Raw genomic sequence first — 9,255 nt, 5'->3', positions numbered from 1 at the left:
CATTTTTATATTAGGCTAATTATCGGGAATATCTATTTAAGCAAGTCAATGTCAAGTTTTTACCAGATATCATTTACAATCTAAGTTCAAATTGGCTGAAAAGAAAACTTGGATGAACGACTTCTCTAGTAGAATTCAAATGCATCACTCACAGATGAATCAGTGAGACATGAAAAAAGTCTCACCATAGATCTGTGCGTAACTGAGGTTTTGTGTGTGCATAAGAGGTGATTCATGTGTAATTTTAAAAAAATTGCGTATGTTGTTTCAAGCTGTTGTAATTTTAATTTGTTCATGTGTAAATTGTATTTTATATTTTTTTTGAATTTCATAATTTTTGTACTTATGCACATAAAGCATTATTGGAGTTACAAATCAAGAATTACACGCAAAAATCCAAAGTTATGCACAAATCAAGAAATTTGCATGGACAAGTTAGGAATACCCAAACACAAATCAGAAGTTACACACAAATCAAGGATTACGTACGCGTAAATCAGGGTGATACTTAATTCTCCTCATACTTTTTTGCAGTTTTAGTTCTTTGAATGACTCAGCTTGGATTTGAACTCACAACCTTCCAGTCTCAGGGCGGACACTCCACCACAAGGCCACTATTGTAAAATTATATATAATGATATTAGACATAGCTTTATTAATCCCTTTGGGACACACCCTGGGGTAAATTATAGCATTATGAATAATATATGAATCTTCTAGAAATGTATTGCTATGTAATTTATTAAGAATCTAATGGCTTTGCTAGGGGAGTGGCTTGACTGCACTCTTCTGTGGGAAAGAAAATTGTCTGCTGGATTTTAAACCTTTGGCAGATGAAACACAAAAAAGGGAAAAATTTCAGAAAGATACGATACAGATGTGACAGTCCAAGGGAAAAGCCGTTTTGTATGTTTCCTGCAGGGAAGCAGAGCCATGGTGTCATTTGTGCTTTCAGACCATCATCCTGCCCCATTTAGACGGTTAGCAGCATGTCGCTGTAGGAACAGATTAGAGCATCGCAGCTCCAATGAGAATCCTGCCTCCTCACCTGCCGGGTCAAATTGGGTAAAGCGTTTGTGGACGTGCTCCATTGGATCAACTCTCCTACAGGGACCATGCTGAGGCTGGGATGCATGCTGATTTTTAATCCCCTGATGGGCACCTTTTGTCTGCAGAGTACACAGAAGGAAATCTGCTTGTCTGCTGTAGGGAAGATGTCAGACTCAGGGTTTACCTGCAGAGAAAGCAGTGTGAGCAGAGCACCAGGACTTTCTAGAGGGGGGGCGAGGCTCAAAGCTCTGGAAACACTGAAGTCTTGCAGGGTAAAAAGGCAGAGGGATTTTGTTAAGATATGTGAAAGGGGTCAATTGGATTTGTGCTGGCAGTCGTCTTGAAATAGCTCAGCGGGACCACAGATGCTGAGCTACCATGACCACCATGCAGCAATGCAGTGGCAGGATGACTTCTGTGTTTCATCGCTGAAACTATGGGTCAAGCAGAGAGCGCAGCCGGCAAAGAAGTGACCCTTCAGAACATCCAGGAGCTGTACCGCAGGTTTGCCAGTGAGTGTCCCAGTGGGAACCTGCACTTCCACGAGTTCAGGAGGATCTTTGGGGTCAGCAGCAGCTCCACAGAAGAGAGTGCTTACATGGAAATTGTGTTCCGGTCCTTTGATACCAACAAGGTAAAATGTTGTGTGCTGAGCTGGACGGATCCGGGCGGACTCTTCAGCATCAGCGGTGCGGTTTCTCTTTTAGGATGGCAAAATAGACTTCATGGAGTATGTGGCTGCTGTTAACCTGATTCTTCGTGGGAAGCTGGAGGACAAACTGAGATGGTCTTTCAAAGTGTATGACAGAGATGGAAATGGCACCCTGAGCAGGGAGGAGGTTGGTCATGTTGTTCATGTGAGTATTTCTTTTGACAGTGTTCTCCTTAGATCACTGACTCTTCCTGTAAGCTGAGTGTTTAGATGAGTTACTGCCCAGACTAATGCCCTGGATGAGCTCACATTCATCGCTGTTTTATTTTAAGACGCTGTGAGCTCCTCGGTAATCTGTCACACTTCACACTCCACAAATGCAGGAACTCTCTGTCCTCTTATCCAGTATCCTGTGAGGACACCAGTGTTTCAGTCGTTAGTAATACATCTCTGTTTTCATTTGTGATTCCAAGTCAAAGCTTTTGCACCAGTGAATAAAGTCCCCCCTTAACAAATATTTTTTTCATATATTTAATGCTGTCAATTTCGGATGTTTCTCTCTAGATACATTTTTAAAAACAACTTTGCTGTTTATATTAATATTAAAAATGTTGTTGACAAACCTAGATTCAGATTTATTTCAAACAGAAACAGAAAAGAAGAAATATATTCATTTCATAACAAAAAAAGACCAAATAAAGATATGCAGACGTTAAATTCAAAACGGCATCTTTGCCACAATCATACTAAATGACAAAAATGGGTGTGTCAAAGTGAACTTAGACTTTGTGTCTCAGCTTGAAAGGGGGTGGGCAGAAGAAACCGTATTCAGTCCCACCAAAATCTGTCTATTTCTGATCAAGAGTAATTACAACGGCATCATTTACATGTGAATGTATAAATATTACTTTAAAAAATATTTTAATCAAAATTAGTCATTTGATATAAATATACTGTTTATCTATTTTACTTGTCATCTTCAGTATTTTTTTATTTGAATACTAGAAATGAATCAATTCCAAGTCAGAACATCTTGACCACAGCTCAAGTTTAGCAACTTAATGCTCAGACTGTGCTGAAATCTGCAGCACAGCTACAGTGGGAAAAAAAGTATTTGATCATTTCCAGATTTTGTAGGTTTGACCACCTAAAAAGAAACTGACAGTCTGTCATCCTAAAAGTAGGTTAATTTGAACAGTGAGTGATTGCCTCACAGCAAGAAGGCCCAAATCCCAGCTGGGGGATCTGAAAAACATCAACTGGGACCTTTCTGTGTGGAGTTTGCATGTTCTCCCCGTGCATGCGTGGGTTTTCACTGGGGACTCCGGCTTCATAGGTTAATTGGTGACTCTACACTGCCCCTAGGTGTGAATGTGAATGTGAGAGTGTGGGGGTGTGATTGAGGCCCTGAGACAGACTGGCGACCTGTCCAGGGTGTACCCCGCCTTCGCCCATCAGTAGCCGGGATAGGCTCCGGCGCCCCGTGACCCCGAAAGGGACAAAGCGGTCAAGAAAATGGATGGATGGCATTCTCCTTTTAAGTCGCTGTCACTCAAAGTCCCCGAGAAAAACTGTTTAAATTCCTGAAACTTTCATACGTCACAGTAGCTAGCTAACCGGATGTAGCTGTAGAGGCCGGAGAAGATAATAAAACGTTCCACTTCTGTGCTGTAAAGGATTATAATTCAGTGAAAGACCATACTGATGTTAGCTTTCATTATTTTGTGATTGAAATTCATGTCCACCCCCCATGCAGTGAAGCCGCAGGTTGTTTTTAAGTTGGCCTCACGTATCTAAAATGAAAATTAAAGTAAATCCCATCAGCTGTCACAAATATGCTGTCCGTCCGTGTTTGATCCAATCAACGGAGGAACGCCAAGCTGCAGCGGGTGGCGGCAGGCAGCCGGTGGCAACCGCGAGCAGCTATAAAGGAGTGGCGCTGCAACGGCAGCTCCACTGAGGATCCACCGTGTGGTTTAACCTGACACCGGAACCGTTCTCCTGAACGTAACCATTCGTCTGCATCTAAAAATGTCACCACTATCGGCACACATTTAGAAACTGACGCGCGATTAGATCCTTTCTGTATTCTGGTATTTCATTAGATTTCTACTTCAGGTGAATTCAACAATCAGCATGTGCTAGCATGAAATCAGTTCTGAGCTCCAGCTAGTGCTGCTGCTGCTGCAATGCAGCTTAAATGATTAGGTTTTATTTTATGTTTATTTCTTCACGGTCTTATCAAAGTCTGTGTCTCGCTAGCATGTCTGGGGGGGATAAGGGGCGGGGTTACACTGCTCAGCACCATAAGCCACGGCCCCACAGTGAGATTTTTGGAAAAGAAGGCTTCAGATCAACAGGAAAAATGTATTTTTAAGACATTTAGGATGTGGATGTTTTGTTAAAATCTTCACATTCCTAATTAAAACATCACTGGGAACGTTTAAAGAAAGTAAAAATTGTTGTAGGTGGACTTTAATATTCCACAATCAGCTCTATCAGAACAACATGTAAGAGTTTGGGAACAACAGCAACTCAGCCATCAAGTGGGTGACCACATAAACTGTTTGAGAGGGGTCAACGGATGCTGAAGCTCATAGTACAAAGAGGTCACAGACTTTCTGCACAGTCAGTTGTTACAGAGCTCCAACCTTCATGTGACCTTCAGATCAGTCCAAGTACAGAAAACATAGAGCTTCTTCGAATGGGTTTCCATGGCAGCATCTGCATCAAGACACACATCAACAAGTGCAATGCAGAGCATGGATGCTGTGGAGTAAAGCACACCGTCTCTGGACTCTAGAGCAGTGGAGACATCTTCTCTGGAGGGAGGAATCACACTTTTCCATCTGGAAATCTGATGGACCCGTATGGGTTTGAAGGTTGCAGGAGAACGGGTCCTTTCAGACTGCATTGGTGGAGGAGGAATGATGGTGTGGGCTCGTTCTTCAGGAGTTGGGCTTGGCCCCTTAGTTTCAGTGAAAGGAACCTTGAATCTTCAAGATACCGTACATGAACTCCATAGAACACATTTGGGATGAATTAGAGCAGATACTGAGAGCCAGACCTTCTCCACCAGCATCAGTCTGTGACCTGACTAATGCGCATTTGGAAGAATAGTCCAGAAAACACTCCTCAATCTTGTGGACAGCCTTCCAGAAGAGTTGAAGCTGGAATAGCTGCAAAAGGTGAACCGACATCATATTGAACTCTATGGATTATGAATGGGATGGAACTTCAGTTCATATGTGAGTCAAGACAAGAGAGCCAATACTTTTGTTGATATAGTGTATCATGAGGAGTTTTGGTACACTCTTCTTTAAAAAATCATTCAGATTTGGTGGCTGTTGCTTTGGCAACTCTGAGCTTCAGCTCTCTCCATAGGTTTTCTGGAGGACTGACGTCCAGAGACTGGCTGGATCACTCCATGGCGATGATCTGCTTCAGCCATGGTTGCCTAGGCTGTATGTTTTGAGTGATAATCTTGTTAGAAGACTCATCCATGACCCGTTTAAAGCCTTCTGATGGAGGAAAGGAGGTTCTCATTCAGAATCTGACGATACATGGCCCATCCTCCCATCCACATGGTGAAACCTTGTGTCCTGGATTGATAAACCCCACTACCACCACATACACACACAGACACGAATATCACCGTACGCAAAAAAGAAACACTGTAGCTGCCTGGAATATGTTCAAATAAGTATTTATTTCATTTTAATTCTCAAGAATATTCTTGATAGTCACGGTATAGTCACGGAAAAGTTTTTTTAGCATAAAAAAATTCTCTGTTGTTCAGCTTAACCTGCTTCTTGAAACAGGCTTGGTTTCACCCACTTTCAGTGGGTTACCTCTGTTTCTGAAACAGAAAACTCAGAGTTTTCCTGAATTTTGAGTTCACGAACTCAGAGTTTCAACAAAACCTGCTTCTTCAAACGGGCCCCTGTTCAAGCAGGTGGTTTCAATTAAGGTGACTGGTTGATGAGAGTCCAATTGGTCTGTGTGAACCAGATTTCTTAATAGGGATCAAATACCTACACCGTAACTCATTAAATCTGCTCTTTAAATCTTCTGTGAGAAGAAAAATGAATCAAATACAAAACTCCTGTAAATTCTCCCAGCAGTCAAAAATCTGAAAACAAGGGAACATTTTTGTAAATTTAACAGAAAATGTATTAAATCTTGAACTATTCAACCAAGACATTATTAAAAGAAATGTGCTGCTTATGGCTTTGGGGGAGTAATACACACAATCAATGTTTTTCATTATATGTTTTTAAATGTGCTCTACTGTTTGGTTGAGTAGGCAGTTGAAATTGTCAGTTTGAAATCCTTGCAGGCCCCGCCCCTCTGGCCATAATGTAAAGGTGAACCACATTAGAAACTCTTGTGGATTTTTTTTGTCCCCAGATCATCAACAATATTAAGAAGCATGAGGATCCAAACATTACAGAAAACGCAGATGAAATCTGTGACAGAATGTTTCAACTGCTGGACAAGAACAGAGACAGTAAGTCAACCGTTTAATAGAAAAAAGTTTAGAAATTCAAGTTCATAACAGTTAAAGTTTGTATTCCTTAAAATACTTATTTACCTTTGCCCTGTTTATTTCACACATTTGAAAAATCACTGGTGGAAGAGATTTATCAGTGACCCACACAAAAACCAGATGCAGCCCAGCTATCTACAGCAATGAGATTTTGTTTTTACTTCACAGAAAAGGGTTTCAGGTAGGCCGGGGTTGATAAAATTGAATAATCAATTGGAATTGATTTAAGCTTAAAAGATCATTATTCGATCCATATAAATAGAGATCGATCTACCACAGAAAGCTAAAGTCCGCTAGCTTGATGCTAACGTTTAATAGGATTTCCCGTAGGACGGCTAATGCTAACGCATGGTCGACCTAAACATACATTGCTGACTAAATTAACATCTTTATAAACTCACAGACATAAATTTTCAAACCCTTTTAACCCTCGTGCTCTCCTATGGGGTCCAGATGACCCCACCCTTACACTGATGTGTGATCCTCCCATGACAAAGGTGGACATGATTTCATGTCTCCCAGGGACACCGGTGAAGATAAAAAAAATCCTCGAAACAAAAAGTTCATCGCACTTTGTTGTGGAATCCAGATGACCCCGATTTTAGTGTAAACATGCCTAAGATAGCACACGGGTTAAGGAAATATTTTTAAAGTAGCCATTTGTGGTCTAAAGCACCTTTTTTTTTTTGCTCACTCTTCTGGAAAAAATAGTATTGGTATAAGTCCATCTAGTGGCCAAACTGAAACGTCCTCCAGGAGAAGCAGAACAATGTTTCCAATGTTAATGATCTGAACATTTTTGTTAGAACTTCTCCTTTAGAGAATCCATGTAACTCTGGATGATATTAACAATCTCATTATTTCACTGATACATTTACAGTATGAGAACTGGATCAGATTAATATAAATATATTCAAATTATATAGTAGATTATTGATGTATTTCTAAACAATTGTGTATAAATGTGTAAACTCAAAATAGTATCAAATTTAATTGAGAGCATTGAAAGAATTGAAGAAAATCAGAATCAAATGGATCCAGGAGCTGAGGAATTGAATAATTTCTGGAAATTATTGTTAATACGCAGCCCTAGTTTCAGGAAATCATTAGCAACCCACACTGTGGTTTTCTGTTCTCCTTTTCTCTCTGTGAACCTCCTAGGTCAGATTTCTTTAGAAGAATTTATTGAGGGGGCAGAAAAAGACCCGTGGCTGATGGAGCACCTCAGAATGGACATCAGGCCCACCGAATGGTTCATTAGGCATCACTCCTGACCCCCACAGCAGACTGCAGTGATCCTCTGCCTTATTCACGAAGTCCCACCTTTATTACAGACGCATTTTTGTAGCTCAGACTCCGGACTGGCCTGATGAAGGCACATTGTTGAGTCTTTTTTATGGAGGATAGTGGGGCTTTTAAGCCCAATGATGGAATGGTGAACCCTCTAGTGTGTACCCCGCCTTCGCTTTTCTTTAGCTGAGTATGGCCCCGCAACCCCTTGACCAAAACAGGAATTTAGTGGGTTTAGAAGATGGAGCAGTTAAGCTACCTGAGACCTGAGTCTTTATACATGAGGATGACATGGAGATTTTATCTGGAGTCAGGACTTTCACAGGGTTCTTCCTAAAGCCCTGCACATCCCTCCGTCCCACAGCAGAGTACATTCCTGCAGCACACTGCTCCTGAAAGTCCTGATTCCTCACTGGGAACTGTCAGCAGCATCATGGCTCATGAAAGGCTGCTTTTAGATGTTTACACCTTCTGTTGGCATGTTCCAGAGTGTCTTCTAGTAAAAGTGAAACTTAAAATCAGGTATACAAGAAATTGTATATGTGACATAGTAAAGCAAACTGACTGAAGATGTAGAAGGGAGTGCTAGAAGAGGCCAACTAAAAAAAACAACATTCATGAGCACTTTCTATTTTTTTCAAAAAGAGGATTTCCAAAAAAGCAGTGGTAGATGTTTACAGACCTAAAAACTGATTAGCAGTTATCTCTCACGTTAGCTTGTGCAGTAAAAACTTTCTACGTTTCCTGATTGTAGCATCAATGACTCATCCTGATGAGAAATTCACACTGTCTCTATGTGTACTTTGTTGTAAGGTGAAGGCCTCCATGCCAGCACATGTAAACATCATTGAACTCCAGCTCTGTTAGCTCTTTAAAGAGACTGGAAACGTTTTGTTGCTGCTCCTGGAAATGGGTCAAAAACTTAAAAGTTTCTCTTCGTGTCTTTGTTTTCCTTTTTTTTTTTTTTTTTTTTTACAGATAATGGAAGAAATTTAAACAAAACTGTCAAAATGTTTTCTGAATTTGGATGTTCTGTAGCAGAAAGTCTGTTAGAATCCCATTGACTGCATCTGAGAACTGGACAACTTGACCCCTCCCCCATTGTGTTCCAAACAGGAAGTACCTGCTGATTCCAAGAAGCCAAACTCCCATAGACTTTCACTGATAAATAAACATCTGTTACTCAGTGTTTCTATTTGTCACACTAACCATTCTTGCTCTGGTATGTGGTGAAAAAACTGTAAGATGTGATGGAATAAAGAAATATTATCAAACGGTTTCAAGAATGTTTATTAAACAGAGCAGAAAAAGTACACGCTTAGCAATCATGGAGAAGTCTGCAGAGAAGCCTGTGATGAAGGATGTTCGCATTTTATAGAGTCATACAAACAACTTTAATCAGGAGCTTAAGATAGGAGCGTAACTCTCAAATCTAATATGGACAAGATGTTCTTATGAAGTCAAAATGTTTATACATCATGATAGAATGTCCTGGCAAGAAACAAACAAATCTTGTGACTTTTTTTTTTTTTTAACTTGTCCTTTCTAACAACTGAGCAAACAGATGCGGGCTGAGAGCCTCTTGTGTTGGTCATAACAGGGATTTATTGAGTATAAACCCCTGTTGTATTTTATGCTAAACTTTATTTATATTGATTATGTTTTATTTTTGTTTTGTTGGACCGGACAGAAAAGAAGAAGGGGGGGGGGGGAT

The 9,255-nt window shown here is 40.5% G+C and overlaps 1 protein-coding gene across 4 annotated transcripts in view; it reads left to right on the top strand.

Annotated features, from left to right (window-relative positions):
• Positions 1–318: 318 nt before the first annotated feature.
• The window catches only part of LOC112144877 (guanylyl cyclase-activating protein 2), a 15,330-nt gene continuing 6,393 nt past the window's right edge, over positions 319–9,255 (top strand). The window contains exons 1-5 of one of the 4 annotated variants that reach the window (XM_024269723.2): positions 319–1,065; positions 1,176–1,684; positions 1,758–1,907; positions 6,113–6,212; positions 7,413–8,818. In XM_024269723.2, coding sequence (XP_024125491.1) covers positions 1,487–1,684; positions 1,758–1,907; positions 6,113–6,212; positions 7,413–7,525 — 561 coding nt within the window. In that variant the 5' untranslated portion in view covers positions 319–1,065; positions 1,176–1,486 and the 3' untranslated portion in view covers positions 7,526–8,818. Of the gene's footprint in view, positions 1,685–1,757; positions 1,908–6,112; positions 6,213–7,412; positions 8,819–9,255 lie in introns of those variants that run through there. The other 3 variants (XM_024269724.2, XM_024269722.2, XR_002918984.2) reach the window with 3 other exon arrangements.

This window comes from Oryzias melastigma, linkage group LG5 (genome assembly GCF_002922805.2).
Source record: "Oryzias melastigma strain HK-1 linkage group LG5, ASM292280v2, whole genome shotgun sequence".
Lineage (NCBI taxonomy): Eukaryota > Metazoa > Chordata > Actinopteri > Beloniformes > Adrianichthyidae > Oryzias > Oryzias melastigma.
The sequence above is the reverse complement of the archived record's forward strand: the minus strand, read 5'-3'. Positions and strand labels throughout refer to the sequence as shown.